This window comes from Somniosus microcephalus, chromosome 10 (genome assembly GCF_052327205.1).
Source record: "Somniosus microcephalus isolate GS21.2 chromosome 10, FLI_Smic_1.0, whole genome shotgun sequence".
Classification (NCBI taxonomy): Eukaryota; Metazoa; Chordata; class Chondrichthyes; order Squaliformes; family Somniosidae; genus Somniosus; species Somniosus microcephalus.
Genome location: NC_140996.1, coordinates 234750307 through 234776183, shown reverse-complemented (window position 1 = coordinate 234776183; position 25877 = coordinate 234750307). Strand labels below are relative to the sequence as shown.

The window sequence follows — 25877 nt, the reverse complement described above, 5'->3', positions numbered from 1 at the left end:
GGCCAATGTCTCAGGCTAAACCAGGCGGTTGACAACCTCAACGTCCTACCCCACCTCAAGCTGAACATCCGAGCGCATAAAATCTCCATCACAAAGACCACAAACTTCCACCTCCGTAACATCGCCCCCTGCTCTACTCCGAAATAGGGACTGAAAGACGGCACCTCCGACATTGCGGCGCTCCCTCAGTACTGCCCCTCCGACAGGCGGCGCTCCCTCAGTACTGCCCCTCCGACAGGCGGCACTCCCTCAGTACTGCCCCTCCGACAGTGCGGCGCTCCCTCAGTACTTACCCTCCGACGGTGCGGCACTCCCTCAGTACTGCCCCTCCGACAGTGCGGCACTCCCTCAGTACTGCCCCTCCGACGGTGCGGCGCTCCCTCAGTACTGCCCCTCCGACAGTGCGGCACTCCCTCAGTACTGCCCCTCCGACGGTGCGGCGCTCCCTCAGTACTGCCCCTCCGACAGTGCAGCTCTCCCTCAGTACGGCCCCTCCGACAGTGCGGCGCTCCCTCAGTACTGCCCCTCCGACAGTGCGGCGCTCCCTCAGTACTGCCCCTCCGACAGTGCGGTGCTCCCTCAGTACTGCCCCTCCGACAGTGCGGCGCTCCCTCAGTACTGCCCCTCCGACAGTGCAACGCTCCCTCAGTACTGCCCCTCCGACAGTGCGGCGCTCCCTCAGTACTGCCCCTCCGACAGTGCGGCGCTCCCTCAGTACTGCCCCTCCGACAGTGCGGCGCTCCCTCAGTACTGCCCCTCCGACAGTGCGGCGCTCCCTCAGTACTGCCCCTCCGACAGTGCGGCGCTCCCTCAGTACTGCCCCTCCGACAGTGCGGCGCTCCCTCAGTACTGCCCTGGAGTGTGGGCCTGGATTTTGAGCTGAAGTCTCTGGAGTGGGACTCTAAGGGCTGAGTGGCCTCCTTTTGTGTTTTGTATTTTCACCCTCCCACCACAGAATTAAAATGTTCCACAGACACCAAACACATAACTAATCCAAAAGAGTTGGCGTGAGAACAGTTCTGCCTCTCGTGCTCTGAATTATAATAGTGTGATAAACACAGTGGCCTCCAGGTGTTTTATTACTGTCTCCGTGGAGACAGGTAAGGGGTCATTTTACAGGTGAGACACTGGTGTCAGTCTCAGGGTTGGTGCTGGGAACAGTTCCTGTCAGCACTTCGCTCTCTGCCTGTGGACTGTGCCTTTACTCCAGCTCCATCTTATTTATCTCTTCATGTCAACCGGGAGCAACTTACAGCCGTTCTAAATGAGACTTCTTGAAAAATGGGCAATTACATGAAGAACACAGACAGCATCGGCCAGGAAATAAAACCGTCGGGAGCTCAACAGGTGAGACGGGCTTGGGGGATGGTGGGGAGGGAGAGGGGGGTGGGAGAGAGGGAGGGGGGTGGGAGAGAGGGAGAGGGGGGGAGGGAGGGAGAGGAGGGAGGGAGAGGGGGGTGGGGGGGGGGGAGAGACGAGGGGGGTGGAGAGAGGGGAGGGAGAGGGGGTGGAGAGAGGGGAGGGAGAGAGGGGAGAGAGGGGAGGGAGAGGGGGGGAGGGAGAGAGGGGGGAGGGAGAGAGAGGGGGGAGGGGGGAGGGAGAGAGGGGGGAGGGAGAGAGGGGGGTGGGAGGGAGAGAGGGGGGAGGGGGGTGGGAGGGAGAGGGGGGGGTGGAGGGAGGGAGAGGGGGAGAGGGGGTGGAGAGGGTGGGAGGGGAGAGACGGAGGGGGTGGAGAGAGGGGAGGGGAGAGAGGGGGAGGGGAGGGAGAGAGGGGGGGAGGGAGAGAGGGGGGGAGAGACGAGGGGGGTGGAGAGAGGGGAGGGGAGAGAGGGGGAGGGGAGGGAGAGAGGGGGGGAGGGAGAGAGGGGGGGAGAGAGGGAGGGGAGGGAGAGAGGGGGGGAGGGGGAGAGAGGGGGAGGGGAGGGAGAGAGGAGGGGGGAAGAGAGGGGAGGGGGGAGGGAGAGGGGGTGGAGGAGAGGGGGAGGGGAGGTGGAGGAGAGGGGGAGGGGAGGTGGAGGGGGGGGAGGGGAGGGAGAGGGGGGTGGAGGGGAGGGAGAGGGGCTGGAGCGAGGGGGTGGGAGGGGTGGAGAGGGAGAGGGAGAGGGGAGGGAGCGCTTCGACAGAACTTCTGTTCTAGCTATTGATTGTGAACCCGGAGAGAGTGCTGACTGGCTGTTGGAGGGGAAAGAAGGGCTTTCTATGCCATCAAAAAATCAATCCAAATAGAAATCCCAATTAGCACTTGGCTCAAAATTTTCAAATCAGTAATTGAACCAATTGCACTCTATGGCAGTGAAGTATGGGGACCGCTAACTCAACAAGAATTCGCAAAATGGGACAAACACCCAATTGAGATCCTACATGCAGAATTCTGTAAAAGTATCCTCCGGACTCAAAGGAAAACAGTAAACAATGCATGCAGGGCGGAACTAGGCCAATATCCATTACTAATCACTATCCAAAAAAGAGCCACCAAATTTTGGAACCACCTACAAGTGAGCAACCCCCAATGCTATCACTATGACGCCCTGAAATGCCAAGAGCTGACCATAAAGAAGAATACCCTCAGTCAACTAGTCCTGGGACTCAGTGAAGTAACTACTAACAATACTAACAATAACCAGCCCCAGGACAGTGACAGGGTAACACAAAGAATTCGACCCAACACAATCGTCGCTAAGCAAAAGGAAAAATATCTGACATATTGGGCAGAAACAACAAAAACCCAAAGCAAACTCAATTGCTACTTGGCCCTAAACAGACAATACAACATAGCTGATTACCTGACCATGGTAAAGGATAACAAACTGAGAAGAACCTTGACAAGGTACAGACTTAGCGAACATAGCCTAGCGATCGAAAAAGGCAAACACAGGCAGACCAGGCTGCCAAGAGAAGACAGGATATGCTCTCACTGCAGTCAGGGAGTAGTGGAGACAGAGATGCACTTCCTCACAGCCTGTGGAAAATATCAGGACATTAGGGAGAATTTCTACCAAAAATTCTCACAAATATGCCCTGAATTCAGAAATCTGAATGACAACCAAAAACTCCCATTCCTACTGGGAGAGGAGAGAAGCTGTGTAACACTGGCGGCACACTATGTTACAGCTTGCCATGAACAGAGGGACAACCAGTAAACTAAGAAATGAATATATATAAACAATGCGAATGTATATTTATACACTCAGGGATATACCTGTTTATACACTGTATGAATAGAACCGCGTTTATGTGCTCAACCATAAATGTATTTTGATGCTTTGGCAACATAAGATGTAACTTATCATGCCAATAAAGCGATTTGAATTGTGAATTGTGGTAGAGGCGAAGCGGCTGGTGTTGGAGGACCGGGAGATCACCATTCCTTGTCACACACAGAGGATTAATTTATCTCCTAACCTGTTGTTGGCACCTGATGACTGCCGGATGATCAGGGCGGGGTTAGGGGAAGTGTTTGGAGAGCACGTCACAGGGAGTGACTCACCGGGTGGAACTGAAGTGATGAATGTGAACCGATCAGATCACTGGCCTCTGCTCATTCCTGTGCGTGACAAAAGAAAAACTAATCTGATTTTTTTAGTAACTAGTAGGAACAAGCAGGTGACCTTACATCAGCACATTCCTGCGGCTGTCATCTGCTCACAAGAGAAAGAAAGACTTGGATTTATAGAATCAATAGAATGATGCAGCACAGAAGGAGGCCATTCGGCCCATCGTGCCTGTGCCGGCTCTTTGAACGAGCTCTCCAATTAGTCCCACTCCCCCTGCTCTTTCCCCACAGCCCTGTGAATGTTTCCTTTTCAAATAGTTATCCAATGCCAGTGTGAATGTTATTATTGAATCTGCTCCCACCGCCCTTTCAGACAGCGCGTTCCAGATCACAACGTAACGCCTTTCACAACCTCAGGATGTCCCAAAGTGCTTCACAGCCAATGAAGTACTTCTTGGAATTCTAGTCACTGTTGTAATGTAGGAAACGTTGCAGCCAATCTGTGCACAGCAAGCTCCCACCAACAGCAATGTGATAATGGCCAGGTAACGGCTCTCATCAAAGTCACAAATGACATCCTTTGTGACTGTGACAAAGGTAAACTATCCCTCCTTGTCCTTCTTGACTTGTCTGCAACCTTTGACATGGTTGACCACTCCATCCTCCTCCAACGCCTCTCCACCATCGTCCAGCTGGGTGGGACTGCACTCGCCTGGTTCCATTCTTCTCTATCTAATCGTAGCCAGAGAATCACCTGCAACGGCTTCTCTTCCCACTCCCGCATCGTTACCTCTGGTGTCCCCCCAAGGATCTATCCTTGGCCCCCTCCTATTTCTCATCTACATGCTGCCCCTTGGCGACATGATCCGAAAACACAGTGTCAGTTTCCACGTGTACACTGATGACGCCCAGCTCTACCTCACTACCACTTCTCTCGACTGCTCCACGGTCTAAATTGTCAGACTGCTTGTCCGACATACAGTTCAGGATGAGTAGAAATTAAATATTGGGAAGACTGAAGCCATTGTTTTCGGTCCCTGCCACAAACTCCGTTCCCGAGCCACTGACTCCATCCCTCTCCCTAACATCTGTCTGAGGCTGAACCACACTGTTCACAACCTTGGTGTCATATTTGACCCTGAAATGAGCTTCCGACCACATATCCGCAGCATAACAAAGACCGCCGACTTCCACCTCCGTAACATCGCCCGTAGAGTCATAGGGGGAGAAATTGGGTGAGTAGCGCCACCTGTTAGCGCCTAAAGAGGCAGCTAGTGGCTGTAGCGCCACTGGCTGCGCCTCCCGCGCACCTCTGTCCCCGGCCTCCAGATCCCCGCCCCGCAGCATTGCCAGCTGTTTCCCGAGAGCCCGGCACTTCTCCACGGTGCCGGGCTCTTTTGCCGGCACTCGCGATCGGGGTTCGCGCTGCTGCAGGCCCCTCCCCCTTAACAATGGGAGGAAGGCCTGCAGTACCGCAGCGTACCGTGCTGCAGCGTGTGGCGCTGCGGCACGTTGCGCTGCAAAATTCACTTTCAGCGCCTTAAGAGGGACGCGGAGCGCCTCGAGCCGCGCCCCGTCTCCCTCTAGGGGCACTGAGGCTGAATATCTGACGCTCGCTACTGCTCCGAGCGCTGCGCAAAAATCTGCGCTCAGGCGAACTTGGCGCCAGTTTGGCGCCTCACCCCAATTGCTAGGTCATAGAGTTATACAGCACAGAAAGAGGCCCTTCGGCCCATCGTGCCCGCACCGGCCAGCAAGCCCTGTCTATTCTAATCCCATTTTCCAGCACTTGGTCATTAGCCTTGTATGATAACCGTCTCCGCCCCTGCCTCAGCTCATCCGCTGCTGAAACCCTCATCCATGCCTTTGTTACCTCTAGACTTGACTATTCCAACGCACTCCTGGCTGGCCTCCCACATTCCACCCTACGTAAACTTGAGGTCATCCAAAACTCGGCTGCCCGTGTCCTAACTCGCACCAAGTCCCGTTCGCCCATCACCACTGCGCTTGCTGACCTACACTGGCTCCCGGTTAAGTAGCGCCTCGATTTCACAATTCCCATCCTTATTTCGAAATCCCTCCACGTCCTCGCCCCTCCCTATCTCTGTAATCTCCTCCAGCCCTACAACTCTCCGAGATCTCCACGCTCCTCTAATTCTGGCCTCTTGAGCATCCCCGATTTCCATCACTCCACCATGGGCGGCCGTGCCTTCAGCTGCCTGGGCCCTAAGCTCTGGAATTCCCTCCCTAAACCTCTCCGCCTCTCTCCCCTCCTTTAAGATGCTCCTTAAAACCGACCTCTTTGACCAAACTTTTGGTCACCGGTCCTAATATCTCCTTATGTGGCTCGGTGTCAAATTTTTTGTCTTTTAACACCCCTGTGAAGCACCTTGTGATGTTTTACTACGTTAAAGGTGCTATATAAATACAAGTTGTTGTTGTAATCTGTTTTAGTGATGCTGATTGAGGGATAAATAATGGGCAGGACACTGGGGAGAACGCCCCTGCTCCTCTTCGAGATAGTGCCATGGGATCTTTTACGTCCACGTGAGAGAGCAGACGGGGCCTCGGTTAAGTGAATACTGAGGGACTGCCGCACTGTCGGAGGTGCCGTCTTTCGGACGAGACGTTAAACCGAGGCTCTGGTCATTATCACATTGCTGTTTGTGGGATCTTGCTGTGCGCAAATTGGCTGCCGCATTTCCCACATTACAACAGTGACTGCGCTTCAGAAATATTGTTAAAGGCTCTGTAGAAACGCGAGTCTTTCCTTTTATTGTCCTTCAGGGAAGGGAATGTGCCGACCTGCTCGATATGTGACTCCAGTCCCACACTACATTGTTCAAAGAAAAGAAAAACTTGCATTTATATAGCGCCTTTCTCGACCACCGGACGTCTCAAAGCGCTTTACAGCCAGTGAGCCACAGCTCTCTGAACACCCTCTGAAGTGGCCTAGCAAGCCACTCCGGGATGGACAATGAAGTGTTGCTCACATCGCAAGAATAAATAAAAAAAGCTACTGGTTGTTTTTGTTGCTGAAAGGTCCCTGTGTTGGTGAGGACAGGAATCTGCTGAAAGGTCCCTGTGTTGGTGAGGAGGGGAATCTGCTGAAAGGTCCCTGTGTTGGTGAGGACAGGAATCTGCTGAAAGGTCCCTGTGTTGGTGAGGAGGGGAATCTGCTGAAAGGTCCCTGTGTTGGTGAGGACAGGAATCTGCTGAAAGGTCCCTGTGTTGGTGAGGAGGGGAATCTACTGAAAGGTCCCTGTGTTGGTGAGGAGGGGAATCTGCTGAAAGGTCCCTGTGTTGGTGAGGACAGGAATCTGCTGAAAGGTCCCTGTGTTGGTGAGGAGGGGAATCTGCTGAAAGGTCCCTGTGTTGGTGAGGAGGGGAATCTGCTGAAAGGTCCCTGTGTTGGTGAGGACAGGAATCTGCTGAAAGGTCCCTGTGTTGGTGAGGACAGGAATCTGCTGAAAGGCCCCTGTGTTGGTGAGGACAGGAATCTGCTGAAAGGTCCCTGTGTTGGTGAGGACAGGAATCTGCTGAAAGGTCCCTGTGTTGGTGAGGACAGGAATCTGCTGAAAGGTCCCTGTGTTGGTGAGGAGGGGAATCTGCTGAAAGGTCCCTGTGTTGGTGAGGAGGGGAATCTGCTGAAAGGTCCCTGTGTTGGTGAGGACAGGAATCTGCTGAAAGGTCCCTGTGTTGGTGAGGAGGGGAATCTGCTGAAAGGTCCCTGTGTTGGTGAGGACAGGAATCTGCTGAAAGGTCCCTGTGTTGGTGAGGAGGGGAATCTGCTGAAAGGTCCCTGTGTTGGTGAGGACAGGAATCTGCTGAAAGGTCCCTGTGTTGGTGAGGAGGGGAATCTGCTGAAAGGTCCCTGTGTTGGTGAGGAGGGGAATCTGCTGAAAGGTCCCTGTGTTGGTGAGGAGGGGAATCTGCTGAAAGGTCCCTGTGTTGGTGAGGACAGGAATCTGCTGAAAGGCCCCTGTGTTGGTGAGGAGGGGAATCTGCTGAAAGGTCCCTGTGTTGGTGAGGAGGGGAATCTGCTGAAAGGTCCCTGTGTTGGTGAGGACAGGAATCTGCTGAAAGGCCCCTGTGTTGGTGAGGAGGGGAATCTGCTGAAAGGTCCCTGTGTTGGTGAGGAGGGGAATCTGCTGAAAGGTCCCTGTGTTGGTGAGGACAGGAATCTGCTGAAAGGTCCCTGTGTTGGTGAGGACAGGAATCTGCTGAAAGGTCCCTGTGTTGGTGAGGAGGGGAATCTGCTGAAAGGTCCCTGTGTTGGTGAGGAGGGGAATCTGCTGAAAGGTCCCTGTGTTGGTGAGGACGGGAATCTGCTGAAAGGTCCCTGTGTTGGTGAGGAGGGGGAATCTGCTGAAAGGTCCCTGTGTTGGTGAGGAGGGGAATCTGCTGAAAGGTCCCTGTGTTGGTGAGGACAGGAATCTGCTGAAAGGTCCCTGTGTTGGTGAGGAGGGGAATCTGCTGAAAGGTCCCTGTGTTGGTGAGGACAGGAATCTGCTGAAAGGTCCCTGTGTTGGTGAGGAGGGGAATCTGCTGAAAGGTCCCTGTGTTGGTGAGGACAGGAATCTGCTGAAAGGTCCCTGTGTTGGTGAGGACAGGAATCTGCTGAAAGGTCCCTGTGTTGGTGAGGAGGGGAATCTGCTGAAAGGTCCCTGTGTTGGTGAGGAGGGGAATCTGCTGAAAGGTCCCTGTGTTGGTGAGGACAGGAATCTGCTGAAAGGTCCCTGTGTTGGTGAGGACAGGAATCTGCTGAAAGGTCCCTGTGTTGGTGAGGAGGGGAATCTGCTGAAAGGTCCCTGTGTTGGTGAGGACAGGAATCTGCTGAAAGGTCCCTGTGTTGGTGAGGACAGGAATCTGCTGAAAGGTCCCTGTGTTGGTGAGGACAGGAATCTGCTGAAAGGTCCCTGTGTTGGTGAGGACAGGAATCTGCTGAAAGGTCCCTGTGTTGGTGAGGACAGGAATCTGCTGAAAGGTCCCTGTGTTGGTGAGGAGGGGAATCTGCTGAAAGGTCCCTGTGTTGGTGAGGACAGGAATCTGCTGAAAGGTCCCTGTGTTGGTGAGGAGGGGAATCTGCTGAAAGGTCCCTGTGCTGGTGAGGACAGGAATCTGCTGAAAGGTCCCTGTGTTGGTGAGGAGGGGAATCTGCTGAAAGGTCCCTGTGTTGGTGAGGAGGGGAATCTGCTGAAAGGTCCCTGTGTTGGTGAGGAGGGGAATCTGCTGAAAGGTCCCTGTGTTGGTGAGGACAGGAATCTGCTGAAAGGTCCCTGTGTTGGTGAGGAGGGGAATCTGCTGAAAGGTCCCTGTGTTGGTGAGGAGGGGAATCTGCTGAAAGGTCCCTGTGTTGGTGAGGAGGGGAATCTGCTGAAAGGTCCCTGTGTTGGTGAGGACAGGAATCTGCTGAAAGGTCCCTGTGTTGGTGAGGAGGGGAATCTGCTGAAAGGTCCCTGTGTTGGTGAGGAGGGGAATCTGCTGAAAGGTCCCTGTGTTGGTGAGGACAGGAATCTGCTGAAAGGCCCCTGTGTTGGTGAGGAGGGGAATCTGCTGAAAGGTCCCTGTGTTGGTGAGGAGGGGAATCTGCTGAAAGGTCCCTGTGTTGGTGAGGACAGGAATCTGCTGAAAGGTCCCTGTGTTGGTGAGGACAGGAATCTGCTGAAAGGTCCCTGTGTTGGTGAGGAGGGGAATCTGCTGAAAGGTCCCTGTGTTGGTGAGGAGGGGAATCTGCTGAAAGGTCCCTGTGTTGGTGAGGACAGGAATCTGCTGAAAGGTCCCTGTGTTGGTGAGGACGGGAATCTGCAGAAAGGTCCCTGTGTTGGTGAGGACAGGAATCTGCTGAAAGGTCCCTGTGTTGGTGAGGAGGGGAATCTGCTGAAAGGTCCCTGTGTTGGTGAGGACAGGAATCTGCAGAAAGGTCCCTGTGTTGGTGAGGAGGGGAATCTGCTGAAAGGTCCCTGTGTTGGTGAGGACAGGAATCTGCTGAAAGGTCCCTGTGTTGGTGAGGAGGGGAATCTGCTGAAAGGTCCCTGTGTTGGTGAGGACAGGAATCTGCTGAAAGGTCCCTGTGTTGGTGAGGACAGGAATCTGCTGAAAGGTCCCTGTGTCGGTGAGGAGGGGAATCTGCTGAAAGGTCCCTGTGTTGGTGAGGAGGGGAATCTGCTGAAAGGTCCCTGTGTTGGTGAGGACGGGAATCTGCTGAAAGGTCCCTGTGTTGGTGAGGAGGGGAATCTGCTGAAAGGTCCCTGTGTTGGTGAGGAGGGGAATCTGCTGAAAGGTCCCTGTGTTGGTGAGGAGGGGAATCTGCTGAAAGGTCCCTGTGTTGGTGAGGACAGGAATCGGTTCAGCTGTGCTGCCCCCCACGGTTGAGCAGCCTGTTAACGTTCAGCATTTTTGAAGGATGGCCACATGGAGGGGGAGTGACCAAAGGGCAACCAGTGCCTGTGGAACTGTGCACCAGCACCTTCAACAGAGAAATAAGGAGATGTATGATCAAAAAAAATGAGATAGATTGTGAAAAGTGAGATACGAGCTGATTTTATAAAAATCAAAATGCAATGCTACCCGGACTCCAAGGGTTAAGTTACAAGGCGAGATTATACAAACTAGGGTTGTATCCCCTGGAATTTACAAGGTTAAGGGGTGATCTGATCGAAGTTTTCAGGATATTTAGGTGAACAGAGAGGGTAGAGAGAGAGAAACTATTTCCGCTGGTTGGGGAGTCTAGGACTAGGGGACATCGTCTAAAAATTAGAGCCAGACCTTTCAGGAGTGAAATTAGGAAACACTTCGACACACAAAGGGTGGGAGAAGTTTGGAACTCTCTTCCGCAAACGGCAATTGACGCTAGATCAATTGTTAATTTTAAATCGGAGATTGATAGATTTTTGCTAAGCAAAGTTATTAAGTGATATCGAGCAAAGGATATGGAGTTAGGTCGCCGATCAGCCATGATCTCATTGAATGGCAGAACAGACTCAAGGGGCTGAATGGCTTCCTCCTGTTCCTATGTTCCTATGTGAGAGATGACAGATTTGGCTTACACATCTACTGGGGGTGCTGGCTCACCTGTGTGATAAGTACAGTGTCACCTGTGTGGTGCCTGATTGGCTCAGTTCAGTGCTCTCTATCCTGTGAGCCAAAACAAGGACAAAACAGCCCGCTTGATTGGCACCCCATCCACCACCTTAAACATTCACTCCCTCCACCACCGGCGCACCGTGGCTGCAGTGTGTACCATCTACAAGATGCACTGCAGCAACTCGCCAAGGCTTCTTCAGCAGCACCTCCCAAACCCGCAACCTCTTCCACCTAGAAGGACAAGGGCAGCAGGTGCATGGGAACAGCACCACCTCCAAGTTCCCCTCCGAGTCACACACCATCCTGACTTAGAAGTATATCGCCGTTCCTTCATCGTCGCTGGGTCAAAATCCTGGAACTCCCTCCCGAACAGCACCGTGGGAGCACCTTCACCACACGAACTGCAGCGGTTCAAGAAGGCGGCTCACCACCACCTTCTCAAGAGCAATTAGGGATGGGCAATAAATGGCGGCCTTACCAGGGACGCCCACATCCCATGAATGAATTTTTTAAAAAGAGGCTATGGGTTGGAGCCTTACTCTGGGAGCTGAGCGTGTAATCTGGGCAAACCTGTGGCAGATGGAGTTCAGTGTGGGGAAGTGTGAGGTCATCCACTCTGGACCGAAGAAAGATCGATCAGAGTATTTTCTAAATAGTGAGAAGCTCGGAACTGTGGGTGCGCAGAGAGATTTAGGGGTCCATGTACAGAAATCACTAAAAGCTGGTGGTCAGGTACAAAAAATAATTTCAAAGAATAATAGAATGTTGGCCTTTATCTCGAGGGGGCTTGAATACACGGGAGAAGTGATGCTTCAGTTGTACCGAGCTCTGGTCAGACCCCACCTGGAGTCACTGTGCTCAGTTCCGGGCCCCGCACCTCAGGAAGGATATATCGGCCTCGGAGGGGGAGCAGCGCCGATTCACCAGAATGATACCGGGGCTAAAAGGGTTAAATTATGTGCACAGGTTATATAGAATGGGCTTGTGTACCCCTGAGTTTAGAAGATTAAGGGGTGATCTGATCGAGGTGTTTAAGATGATTAAAGGAGTTGATCGGGTCGAGAGAGAGAAACTCTTTCCTCTGGTGGGGGGAGTCCAGAACAAGGGGGCAGAACCTCAAAATTAGAGCCAGGCCGTTCAGGGGTGATGTCAGGAAGCACTTCTTCACACAAAGGGCGGTGGAAATCTGGAACTCTCTCCCCCAGAAAAGCTGTTGAGGCTGGGGGTCAATTGGAGCTTTCAAGACTGAGATTGATGGATTTTTGTTGGGTCAGGGTATTAAGGGTTCTGGAACCAAGGCGGGTAGATGGGGTTACGATAAGTGAATGGTGGAACAGGCTCGAGAGGCTCAGTGGCCTCCTCCTGCTCGTGTGTTCTACAACGGTTGTGAAGTAGAATCCTGCAATGTTACAGCGCTGGAGGAGGCCGTTCAGCCCAGGTGTCTAAAGGGCCGTTGGGGGTGGAATTCTACACCGGCGGGGGACACAAAACGGGTGGTAATGGACCAGCCGCCCGTTATGATACCGGCCAGACATTTGTTTCCATGGATCAACAGGGCGGGGGATGTGTAACGGGCGCTCCCACTGAAGTTGAATTTCAGCCCCCATCACCCCTTCCCCCACCCCCTGTATGGATTCTGCTCCCTCCCACTACTTCCGTCCGGTCTGGCATTCCATGTCCTAATGACCCACTGCCACTGCCTAACGATAACCCTATCATACTGCAGGAGTGCTGCATTGCCAGCGATACCGTCCTTCAGGTGAGATGTTTGGGCCGAGGCCCCTGGCCCTGGTGCAGAGCTGCTAGTTTTTCCACTGTCAAGACCGACATGCTTCCCTTCACCACTCTCATTGAAACTTATCAAATTCTAACAGGACTAGAGAGACTAGATGCAGGAAGGATGTTCCCGATGGCGGGGGAGTCCAGAACCAGGGGTCATAGTCTAAGGATAAGGGGTAAGCCATTTAGGACTGAGATGAGGAGGAATTTCTTCACCCAGAGAGTGGTGAACCTGTGGAATTCTCTACCACACAGGGCAGTTGAGACAAATTCATTAAATATATTCAAGAAGGAGTTGGATATATTTCTTAAGGCTAAAGGGATCAAGGGATATGGGGAGAAGGCAGGGACAGGGTACTGAATTTGGATGATCAGCCATGATCTCATTGAATGGCAGAGCAGGCTCGAGGGGCCGAATGGCCTACTCCTGCTCCTATCTTCTATGTTTCTATGGCCTAGAAATTCAGTTAGGGGCGCCCAGCTCGCCTGGGTGCCGGAACTACCGCTGCGCGCGGAGCCACTTGCGCCAGCGGGAAATTCAGTTTCAGTGCCCCAAGTTGAAGCCGGCCGCTAAACAAGGGTTTCGGCACCCCGCTTGGGGCGCTGAAACTGAATATCGGCGTGTAAAGTGCCGCAGCGCCACCCGCTGCGGCACGGCAGCCTGCGGTACTGCAGGCCTTCCTCTAATTCTTAAGGGGGAGGTGCCTGCAACAGCGCGATCCCCGCTCGCGAGTGCCGGCAAATGAGCCCGGCACCAAGGAGAAGTGCCGGGCTCTCTGGAAACAGCTGGCAATGCCGCGGGGGGGTGGTGTACGAGGCCGGGGAAGGAGGTGCGGGCAGGCGGCCGCCGAAAAAGCGGCCAGCCGCACCTCCACCTTAAATCGCCCCAGTACCGGCACAGGCAGGCCCCGTGTACCGGTCGCTGTTTGCGGGCGAGGCGGCAGCAACCAAATATGGCCAGCGGGGCGATAGCGGGGCACTGCGCACACCGATGACGTCATCGGTGGCGGCGCAGCGCTAATGGCTAACGCTGCCATTAGCGCCACGCTAAATATCGCGGTAGGTTTGCACAGTGGCGCAAAAGCCCTCTTTGGGCGCAAACTGGTGGCGCAGGCCCCTGAATTTCTAGGCCTATGTTTCTACACTGACTCATCAAAAACTCCCAGGGCAGGTACAGCACGGGTTAGATACAGAGTAAAGCTCCCTCTACACTGTCCCATCAAACACTCCCAGGGCAGGTACAGCACGGGTTAGATACAGAGTAAAGCTCCCTCTACACTGTCCCATCAAACACTCCCAGGGCAGGTACAGCACGGGTTAGATACAGAGTAAAGCTCCCTCTACACTGTCCCATCAAACACTCCCAGGGCAGGTACAGCACGGGTTAGATACAGAGTAAAGCTACCTCTACACTGTCCCATCAAACACTCCCAGGGCAGGTACAGCACGGCTTAGATACAGAGTAAAGCTCCCTCTACACTGTCCCATCAAACACTCCCAGGGCAGGTACAGCACGGGTTAGATACAGAGTAAAGCTCCCTCTACACTGTCCCATCAAACACTCCCAGGGCAGGTACAGCACGGGTTAGATACAGAGTAAAGCTCCCTCTACACTGTCCCGTCAAACACTCCCAGGGCAGGTACAGTACGGGTTAGATACAGAGTAAAGCTCCCTCTACACTGTCCCATCAAACACTCCCAGGGCAGGTACAGCACGGCTTAGATACAGAGTAAAGCTCCCTCTACACTGTCCCATCAAACACTCCCAGGGCAGGTACAGCACGGGTTAGATACAGAGTAAAGCTCCCTCTACACTGTCCCATCAAACACTCCCAGGGCAGGTACAGCACGGGTTAGATACAGAGTAAAGCTCCCTCTACACTGTCCCATCAAACACTCCCAGGGCAGGTACACCACGGGTTAGATACAGAGTAAAGCTCCCTCTACACTGTCCCATCAAACACTCCCAGGGCAGGTACAGCACGGGGTTAGATACAGAGTAAAGCTCCCTCTACACTGTCCCATCAAACACTCCCAGGGCAGGTACAGCACGGGTTAGATACAGAGTAAAGCTCCCTCTACACTGTCCCATCAAACACTCCCAGGGCAGGTACAGCACGGGTTAGATACAGAGTAAAGCTCCCTCTACACTGTCCCATCAAACACTCCCAGGGCAGGTACAGCACGGCTTAGATACAGAGTAAAGCTCCCTCTACACTGTCCCATCAAACACTCCCAGGGCAGGTACAGCACGGGTTAGATACAGAGTAAAGCTCCCTCTACACTGTCCCATCAAACACTCCCAGGGCAGGTACAGCACGGGTTAGATACAGAGTAAAGCTACCTCTACACTGTCCCATCAAACACTCCCAGGGCAGGTACAGCACGGCTTAGATACAGAGTAAAGCTCCCTCTACACTGTCCCATCAAACACTCCCAGGGCAGGTACAGCACGGGTTAGATACAGAGTAAAGCTCCCTCTACACTGTCCCATCAAACACTCCCAGGGCAGGTACAGCACGGGTTAGATACAGAGTAAAGCTCCCTCTACACTGTCCCGTCAAACACTCCCAGGGCAGGTACAGTACGGGTTAGATACAGAGTAAAGCTCCCTCTACACTGTCCCATCAAACACTCCCAGGGCAGGTACAGCACGGCTTAGATACAGAGTAAAGCTCCCTCTACACTGTCCCATCAAACACTCCCAGGGCAGGTACAGCACGGGTTAGATACAGAGTAAAGCTCCCTCTACACTGTCCCATCAAACACTCCCAGGGCAGGTACAGCACGGGTTAGACACAGAGTAAAGCTCCCTCTACACTGTCCCGTCAAACACGCCCAGGGCAGGTACAGCACGGGTTAGATACAGAGTAAAGCTCCCTCTACACTGTCCCATCAAACACTCCCAGGGCAGGTACAGCACGGCTTAGATACAGAGTAAAGCTCCCTCTACACTGTCCCATCAAACACTCCCAGGGCAGGTACAGCACGGGTTAGATACAGAGTAAAGCTCCCTCTACACTGTCCCGTCAAACACTCCCAGGGCAGGTACAGTACGGGTTAGATACAGAGTAAAGCTCCCTCTACACTGTCCCATCAAACACTCCCAGGGCAGGTACAGCACGGCTTAGATACAGAGTAAAGCTCCCTCTACACTGTCCCATCAAACACTCCCAGGGCAGGTACAGCACGGGTTAGATACAGAGTAAAGCTCCCTCTACACTGTCCCATCAAACACTCCCAGGGCAGGTGCAGCACGGGTTAGATACAGAGTAAAGCTCGCTCTACACTGTCCCATCAAACACTCCCAGGGCAGGTACAGCACGGGTTAGATACAGAGTAAAGCTCCCTCTACACTGTCCTATCAAACACTCCCAGGGCAGGTGCAGCACGGGTTAGATACAGAGTAAAGCTGCCTCTACACTGTCCTATCAACCACTCCCAGGGCAGGTACAGCACGGGTTAGATACAGAGTAAAGCTGCCTCTGCACTGTCCTATCAAACACTCCCAGGGCAGGTACAGCATGGGGTAGATACAGAGTAAAGCTCCCTCTACACTGTCCCATCAAACACTCCCAGGGCAGGTACAGCACAGGTTAGATACAGAGTAAAGCTCCCTCTACACTGTCCCATCAAACACTCCCAGGGCAGGTACAGCACTGGTTAGATACAGAGTAAAGCTCCCTCTACACTGTCCCATCAAACACTCCCAGGGCAGGTACAGCATTGGTTAGATACAGAGTAAAGCTCGCTCTACACTGTCCCATCAAACACTCCCAGGGCAGGTACAGCACGGGTTAGATACAGAGTAAAGCTCCCTCTACACTGTCCTATCAAACACTCCCAGGGCAGGTACAGCATGGGTTAGATACAGAGTAAGGCTCGCTCTACACTGTCCCATCAAACACTCCCAGGGCAGGTACAGCACGGGTTAGATACAGAGTAAAGCTCCCTCTACACTGTCCTATCAAACACTCCCAGGGCAGGTACAGCACGGGTTAGATACAGAGTAAAGCTCGCTCTACACTGTCCCATCAAACACTCCCAGGGCAGGTACAGCACGGGTTAGATACAGAGTAACGCTCCCTCTACACTGTCCCATCAAACACTCCCAGGGCAGGTACAGCACGGGTTAGATACAGAGTAAAGCTCCCTCTACACTGTCCCATCAAACACTCCCAGGGCAGGTACTGCACGGGTTAGATACAGAGTAAAGCTCCCTCTACACTGTCCCATCAAACACCCCCAGGGCAGGTACAGCACGGGTTAGATACAGAGTAAAGCTCCCTCTACACTGTCCCATCAAACACTCCCAGGGCAGGTACAGCACGGGTTAGATACAGAGTAAAGCTCCCTCTACGCTGTCCCATCAAACACTCCCAGGGCAGGTACTGCACGGGTTAGATACAGAGTAAAGCTCCCTCTACACTGTCCCATCAAACACCCCCAGGGCAGGTACAGCACGGGTTAGATACAGAGTAAAGCTCCCTCTACACTGTCCCATCAAACACTCCCAGGGCAGGTACAGCACGGGTTAGATACAGAGTAAAGCTCCCTCTACGCTGTCCCATCAAACACTCCCAGGGCAGGTACAGCACGGGTTAGATACAGAGTAAAGCTCCCTCTACACTGTCCCATCAAACACTCCATCGCAGTACTGAGGAAGCACTGCATTGCTGGAGGTGTGAACTGGTTTGGTTGAATAAAAGATCCCACCGCACTATTTGTAGGTGAACAGGAATCTCTCCTGGTGTCCTGGCCAACATTCATCTCCCAACCAACAGCACCAAAAACTGGCCGTTCTTCCTGTATGCCGTTTGTGGGCTCTTGCTGTTCACAAATTGGCTGCAGCATTTACTTAACAATAGCAGTGATTGTGCTTCAAATGTAATTCTTCAGCTGTGACGGGCTTTGGGAGGTCGTGAGGATTGAATGAAGCACTGTGTACTTCTTTACCCAGAGAGTGGTGAGAACGTGGGACTCGCTGCCACAGGGACTGGCTGAGGCGAATAGTATAGATGCATTTAAGGAGACGCTGGATAAACACATGAGAGAGAAAGGAATAGAAGGATATATTGATTGGATGAGATGAGGCTCGTGTGGAGTATAAACACGGCACGGACCAGTTGGGCCGAACGGCCTGTTTCTGTGCTGTACGCTCTATGTACATTCTATGGGCCGATACTCTCTGGAGTTTAGAAGAATGAGAGGTGATCTCATTGAAACATATAAGATTCTGAGGGGGATTGACAGGGTAGATGCTGGAGGGCTGTTTCCCCCTGGCTGGAGAGTCTCGAACTAGGGGACATAGTCTCAGGATAAGGGGTCGGCCATTTAAGACCGAGAAGTAAAATACTCTTGTGCAGCGCTGTAACCGGTTTCTGCGGTGGCCAATTTCCTACGGCCCCTGCCGCAATCGCCAATTATTGTAAGTGGTTTCGCCCCGCCCGTAGCTAGCACGCAAACCCCCTTACTACAAGTTCTGGACGATAGGGATTACTGAGGACAGATTTGAACACGGACAGCGTTTTCAGGCTCGCCCGTACAGTGTTTATTAAGGTTGACAAAAACCACTGCACTCGCATACAGTACGAGCAGTACAAACACAAGAGTACAGTTTAAAACAGTACAACCCTGACTTGTCCAACAAGCCCCTGCCGTGCTGACTTACCACGGTCTAAAAACACCCTCCCGTGAACTAAACTCTCACAGGACCCTTCCAATGCTAAACCCCCTCTGGTTTGGTAGGAACACACAGGCACCCCCTCACACAGCTAAGTGATCTTGTGGGTGTGTAGGCTTGGCAGTGCTCACCTAGATTGCCCTTTTGATCTTGCTTGCAGCTTCCTCCCGTACGTCTTGGCTTCCTGGTTCCATACCAGCCTTGCGGCATGCGAGTCCCAGCCTCAGTCGAAGTCAGTCTCGGTTGGAAGAGCAAGGCTCTGCTCCCCTTGACGTTCCGTTGTGTGGAGGGCAGGAGAGAGAGAACGAGCTATCCAAACTGCTCTTTTTATACGATAGCAAAATACTGCGGATGCTGGAAATCCGAAATAACAACAGAAAATGCTGGAAAAACTCAGCAGGCCAGGCAACATCCGTGGAGAGAGAAATAGAGCCAACATTTCAGTCCTGACGAAGGGTTTCGACCCGAAACGTTGACTCTATTCTCTCTCCACGGATGTTGCCTGGCCTGCTCAGTTTTTCCAGCATTTTCTGTTGTGATTTGCTCTTTTCATACCCCTCCAATACACAGACCGTTGTCTGTGGTTTTAATGGACACATGGCCTGGGGGAATGGGTTTTCGATCTCTTGAATGGTTTGAAATGGTTTTTGATCTCTTTTCGATCTTCCTGCCGATTAACTTAATGAGTTTATCTTGACTAGAACAATGAGTCGTCAGCCTTTGTTAATCAAGACTTGGGAGTGGGCCGCTCGGGCCATTGTTCACAGGACAGTTCGTTTCCATATGAAGGAGTCATCTCCAGCTTACACTGCTCCCCCCCCCCCCCCCACCAAACAGCCTGTCCAGTTTGTAATAGGGGTTAAAAATCCCAAAATCCATGAAGTCTGCGTCGACTGCTACAGTGCCTTGGGACGTTTTACTACAGACTAGGCCTGTATTCACCAGAGTTTAGAAGAATGAGAGGGGATCTCATTGAAACGTATAAAATTCTGACAGGGCTAGACAGACTGGATGCAGGGAGGATGTTTCCCCTGGCTGGGGGGGTGGTCTAGAACGAGGGGTCACAGTCTCAGGATACAGGGTAGGACATTTAGGACTGAGATGAGGAGAAATTTCTTCACTCAGAGGGTGGTGAACCTGTGGAATTCGCTACCACAGAAGGCTGTGGAGGCCAAGTCACTGAATATATTTAAGAAGGAGATAGATAGATTTCTAGACACAAAAGGCATCAAGGGGTATGGGGAGAGAGTGGGAATATAGTATTGAGATAGAGGATCAGTCATGATCATATTGAATGGTGGAGCAGGCTCGAAGGGCCGAATGGCCGACTCCTGCTCCTATTTTTCTATGTTTCTACTATGTTAAAGGCACCGTATAAATACAAGTTCTTGTTGTTGTTGTTGTTGAGATGAGGAGGAATTTCTTCACTCAGAGGTTTGTGAATCTTTGGAATTCTCTGCCCCAGAGGGCTGTGGAGGCTCAGCCGTTGAGTATATTCAAGGCTGAGATCGATAGATTTTTGGACTCTAGGGGAATCGAGGGATATGGGGATTGGGCGGGAAAGTGGAGTTGAGGTCGAAGATCAGCCACGATCTTATTGAATGGCGGAGCAGGCTCGAGGGGCCGAATGGCCGACTCCTGCTCCTGATTCTCATGTTCTGATGTAATTCTATATAAATGCAAGATCTTTCTTTGATGAGATTAATGGTCTTTTCATGTCCCTACCTTCTTGCACTCAACCCACTTCATGAGTGCTCAATTTACCCACCCCCTCCCCTAGGCTAAAGAACACAAGCCTTTGGTTGCCATAACGCTGATTTTCATAGATCCTATTTCCTTCTCAATTCCCGTGAGTGGGAGAAGCTGATTTACTTCATCCGTCGAATTCCAGTATTGGTGGCCAGGATAGTTTTGACAGTTTCACACGCGCTCCATCAGTCAGAGACTGGACATTAAAGGTCGTTGTGTAAATTGTCTTTGTTGAGCAGTGACTGTCCAAACACGTCTGGACTGTGAGAAGCACAGTGCTCGCCCAGAGTGTGCACCTTCAAGGAACACCCGCTCAGCGTTGTCTGAGCTGCATAACAGATATGGCATTGTTGTGGTTCTGTTACTGGACTAATAATCCAGGGAGCGTGAGGTCAAGTCCCACTAGGGCAGTTCAAGAATTCAAATTCAGTTTAAAAGTTTGGAACTAAAAGTTGGTCTCAGTAAAAAATGACCTCGAAACTGTCGGACTGTAGTTAAAAACTCACCTGGTTCACTAATGCCCCGTCAGGGAAGGAAACCTGCCGGCCTTGCCAGTGACACCCATATCCTGAGAACAAAACAAAACACTTAGGTAGGCCTGTAAACCATCTCAGAGAAAGTTAAGGGGAGATTTAATCAAGGTGTTTGAAATTATGATGTGTTTTGATGGAGTAAATAAGGAGAAACTGTTTCCAGTGGCAGGAGGGTCGGTAACCAGAGGACACAGATTGAAGATAATTGGCAAAAGAACCAGAGGGGAGATGAGGAGAATGTTTTTTACGCAGCGAGTTGTTGTGATCTGGAACGCGCTGCCTGAAAGGGCGGTGGAAGCAGATTCAATAGTAACTTTCAAAAGGGAAATTGGAGAAATACTTGAAAGCAAAACATTTGCAGGGCTGTGGGGAAAGAGCAGGGGGAGTGGGACTAATTGGAGAGCTCGTTCAAAGAGCCGGCACAGGCATGATGGGCCGAATGGCCTCCTCCTGTGCTGTATCAGTCTATGATTAAATGATTCACAGGAGGCCATTCAGCCCCTCGAGCTGTTCTTAGATTTCATGGCTGATCTGTATCTTAACTCCATCTACCCGCTTTGGTTCCTTAACCCTTAACACCCTGACCCAACAAAAATCCATCAATCTCAGTTTTGAAATTGTCAATTGACCCCCAGCCTCAACAGATTTTTGCAGGGAGAGAGTTCCAGATTCCCACCACCCTTTGTGTGAAGAAGTGCTTCCTGACATCACCCCTGACCGGCCTGGCTCTAATTTTAAGGTTCTGCCCCCTTGTTCTGGACTCCCCCCCCACCAGAGAAAATAGTTTCTCTCTCTCTACCCGATCGAATCCTCTAATCATCTTAAACACCTCGATTAGATCACCCTCTAAACTCGAGGGAATACAACACCCTTGTCATTAAACCCGCTGACAAGGGTGGTGCTGTTGTTGTTTGGCGAACCGACCTCTACCTAGCGGAAGCTGAACACCAACTCTCCTCCTACCTCCACCTGGACCATGACCCCACTACCAAACATCAAACCATCGTTTCCAAGACTGTCACTGACCTCATCTCCTCTGGAGATCTTCCCCCCACGGCCGCCAACCTCATAGTTCCCCAACCTCGCACAGCCCGCTTCGACCTCCTTCCCAAGATCCACAAACAGGACTGCCCTGGTAGACCCATCGTTTCAGCCTGTTCTTGCCCCACGGAACTTATCTCTTCCTATCTCGACTCTATATTTTCTCCCCTTGTCCAGTCTCTTCCCACCTACATCCGTGACTCTTCGGACGCCCTCCGCTACTTTAACAGTTTCCAGTTTCCTGGCCCCAACCGCTTCCTTTTCACCATGGACGTCCAATCCCTCTACACCTCCATCCCCCACCAGGATGGCCTGAGGGCGCTCCGCTTCTTCCTTGAACAGAGGCCCAATCAGTCCCCATGCACCACCACCCTCCTCCGCCTGGCTGAACTTGTTCTCACATTGAACAACTTCTCCTTTGACTCCACTCATTTCCTCCAAATTAAAGGTGTTGCTATGGGTACCCGCATGGGTCCTAGCTATGCCTGCCTTTTTGTGGGATATGTGGAACACTCTTTGTTCCAGTCCTACTCAGGTCCCCTCCCTCACCTCTTTTTCCGGTACATTGATGACTGTATCGGTGCCGTTTCCTGCTCTCGCCCTGAACTAGATAATTTCATTCACTTTGCCTCCAATTTCCACCCTTCCCTCACCTTCACATGGTCAATCTCCGACTTGTCCCTTCCTCGACTTCTCCGTCTCCATCTCTGGGGATAGGTTATTGACCAACATTCACTACAAGCCCACTGACTCCCACAGCTACCTGGACTACACTTCCTCCCATCCCGCCTCCTGTAAGGACTCTATTCCATTCTCCCAGTTTCTCCGTCTCCGCTGCATCTGCTCCGACGATGCCACCTTCCACACCAGTGCTTCCGACATGTCTTCCTTTTTCCTCAACCGAGGATTCCCCTCTACCGTGGTTGACACGGCCCTCGACCGTGTCCGTTCTGTCTCCCGCACTTCTGCCCTCACCCCTGCCCCTCCCTCCCGGAACCATGATAGAGGTCCCCTTGTCCTCACCTTTCACCCCACCAGCCTCCACATTCAACAGATCATCCTCCGCCATTTCCACCACCTCCAACGTGATCCCTCCACCAAACGCATCTTCCCCTCGCCTCCCCTTTCAGCATTCCGTAAGGACCGCGCCTTCCGAGACACCCTAGTCCACTCCTCTATCGCCCCCAACACCCCTTCCCCTTCGCCCGGCACCTTCCCGTGCAAGCGCAGGAGTTGCAACACATGCCTTTATACCTCCCCCCTTCCCACTGTCCAGGGCCCCAAACACCCCTTCCAGGTGAAACAGCGATTTTCTTGTACTTCTTGCAATCTAGTATACTGTATTCGCTGCTCACGATGTGGTCTCCTCTACATTGGGGAGACCAAACGCAGATTGGGTGACCGCTTTGCGGAAAACCTCCGTTCAGTCCGTAAGGGTGACCCCGAGCTTCCGGTCGCCTGTCACTTTAATTCACCGCCCCATTCCCACTCGGACCTCACCGTACTCGGGCTCTTGCATTGTTCCACGGAAGCTCAGTGCAAGCTCGAGGAACAGCACCTCATCTTCCGATTAGGCACTTTACCGCCTTCCGGACTCAATATCGAGTTCAACAATTTCAGATCATAACCTCGGCCCCTATTACATTTTTATATATTTTTTATCCACACTTTTGGTTTGTGCCTTTTCCTTTTTCTCTCTCCCACATGGCAGCTGTCTCTCACTCTGCCAGCGCATTTCACACTTCATCCAGAGCCATTCTTTGTCTCTTTACCTGTCCTATTACCATCTCGTCTCACCTTGAATATCTCTTAATGTCTCTTCACCTCTCCCAGACCTTCCCTTTTGTTCTTTTATCCCCTTCCCCATTTCCCAGCCCCCAAACTGGCTTCTTAATCTGTTTCATTTCCTGCTTTTTTCTCAGTCCTGACGAAGGGTTTCGACCTGAAACGTTGACTCGGTTTCTCTCTCCACGGATGTTGCCTGGCCTGCTGAGTTTCTCCAGCATTTTCTGTTGTTATTTCGAGGGAATACAAGCCCAGTCTGTGCAACCTGTCCTCGTAATTTAACCCTTTCAGCCCCGGTATCATTCTGGTGAATCTGCGCTGCTCCCCCTCCAAGGCCGAGATATCCTTCCTGAGGGGCGGGGCCCGGAACTGAACACAGTGGCCCCATGGGGTCTAACCAGAGCTCTGTACAGCTGTAACAGAACTTCCTCCCCTCTGTATTCCAGTCCCCTTGAGATAAAGGCCAACATTCTATTAGATTTTTTAATTAGTATGGTTGTATGATGATATTTCAGCCTGAGGCTGCATTACTAACGTTCATTTAGCTCTTTTTTTTCCCCGCACAGTCTCCTGCGACTCTAAGCAGCGGAAACTTGGAGAACAATGTCAGGGCCCAGGAGGGTACCGAGCCGCAGCCCCCCTCTGATACCCCAGCGCCTGCTCCCAAGGAAATGCCAGCCCGAGGCACCTGGGGCGGAAAGCACGAGTTCTTGCTGTCCTGTATCGGATACTGCGTGGGACTGGGCAACGTCTGGCGGTTCCCCTACCTCTGCTATCGCAACGGAGGAGGTAGGAAACGGGCGGCCTTCCATCTGGGGGATGGCCGACACAGTTTTTAACTCTCCCTACTTTTCCTTTCTGCTCAGTGTCAAATGTTCCCTCCACAACCATCCCCCTGCCAACGCCTTGTAAATCTCCCTGAAAAGTCTCTGTAGGCGATGAGCACTACAGAAATGTAAGAAACATAGAAACATAGAAGATAGGAGCAGGAGTCGGCCGTTCGGCCCCTCAAGCCTGCTCCGCCATTCAATGCGATCATGGCTGATCATCCAAATTCAGTACCCGGTCCCTGCCTTCTCCCCATATCCCTTGATCCCCTTAGCCTCAAGAAATATATCCAACTCCTTCTTGAATATATTTAATGAATTGGCCTCCACTGCCTTCTGTGGTAGAGAATTCCACAGGTTCACCACTCTCTGGGTTACCGTTACAAGCTAATGCAGATCCACAAGCCACCGAGCAGGAGAGGTTGGTACCCAGGCTCACTCTCTCCAATCCCCTTTATCTCCAGTGGGGCTGGACTACAAGGGGGAGGAAGTGATGCTCTAGTTGAACAGAGTCAGACCCCATGTGGAGTAACTGTGTTTAGTTCTGGGCCCCGCACCTCAGGAAGGATAAGAACATAAGACGTAGGAGCAGGAGTCGGCCATTCGGCCCCTCGAGCACTGCTCCACCATTCAATAAGATCATGGCTGATCCAATCTTGGCCTCAACTCCACTTTCCTGTCCGCTCCCCATAACCCTCGACTCCCCTGTAGCTCAAACATCTGTCTATCTCCGCCTTGAATATATTCACTGACTCCGCCTCCACAGCTCTCTGGGGAAGAGAATTCCAAAGATTCACGGCCCTCAGAAGAAATTCCTCCTCATCTCCGGTTTAAAAGGGTGCCCCCTTATTCTGAAACTATGCCCCCTAGTTCTAGATTCCCCCACGAGGGGAAACATCCTCTCTGCATTTACCCTGTCGAGCCCCCTCAGAATCTTATATGTTTCAATAAGATCACCTCTCATTCTTCTAAACTCCAATGAGTATCGGCCCAACCTGCTCAACCTTTCTTCATAAGACAACCCCTTCATCTCCGGAATCAACCTCGTGAACCTTCTCTGAACTGCCTCCAATGAAAGTATATCCTTCCTTAAATAAGGAGACCGAAACTGTACGCAGTACTCCAGGTGTGGTCTCACCAACGCCCTGTACAGTTGTAACAGGACTTCCCTACTTTTATACTCCATCCCCTTTGCAATAAGGGCCAACATTCCATTTGCCTTCCTAATTACTTGCTGTACCTGCATGCTAACTTTTTGGGCTCGAATTTCCAAGCCCCTTGGAGGCGGGAGTGGGGGGAAAATTGCAGAATTGGGGGGCATGAACCCTTCCCGCCCCCAACCCGCCTCCATACCCGTTTCCCAGGAGGCGGGTACCCGACCTGTGCTGGGAGCCGCCTCCCCGAGGCGGGAAGGGGATTAGTGCCAATTAACTGCCTGTTAACAGGTAGTTAACAGGTAGTTTTTAGTCTAATCCCTATTTTTAGCCCTGAAGTGTGGGCTGCCCAACGGCTCAAAACCACGGCAAGTTAGCGAGGCGGACCGTCGGGCTGAAGGGCTTGGAGGGGTCGAGATGTCCGGTGTTCAGGTGAGTGATGGGTGCATGAGTGCAGAGGTAAGTGTGTTTGGTGTGTGTAAAGTGTTTAAATAAGTTTTACTTACCTTTACTTACTAATGCAGGCTTCCTTCCTTCAGGTCTCAGGAGTCCCTCATCTCACCGGCACAGAAAGCAGAATGGCTGCGAGCTGTCAAAAGCTGCAGCCTCTGCTTTCTGGTCTGGAGAGATTTCTAACTGAGTCTGTGGAGAAGGACTCAAGTTAGAAGACAGATTGTCAGTGTTTGACAGCTTCACAGAGCTGTCAAACGCTGATATTTCATCTGTCAAAAGCTCTTGACAGATGAA

At 52.2% G+C, this 25877-nt stretch overlaps 1 protein-coding gene across 1 annotated transcript in view; it reads left to right on the top strand.

Moving 5' to 3' along the window:
• Positions 1 to 1038: 1038 nt before the first annotated feature.
• Positions 1039 to 25877, top strand: part of slc6a7 (solute carrier family 6 member 7) — a 105263-nt gene continuing 80424 nt past the window's right edge. The window contains exons 1-2 of the mRNA XM_085999821.1: positions 1039 to 1347; positions 23716 to 23938. Coding sequence (XP_085855947.1) covers positions 1282 to 1347; positions 23716 to 23938 — 289 coding nt within the window. The 5' untranslated portion in view covers positions 1039 to 1281. The remainder of the gene's footprint in view (positions 1348 to 23715; positions 23939 to 25877) is intronic.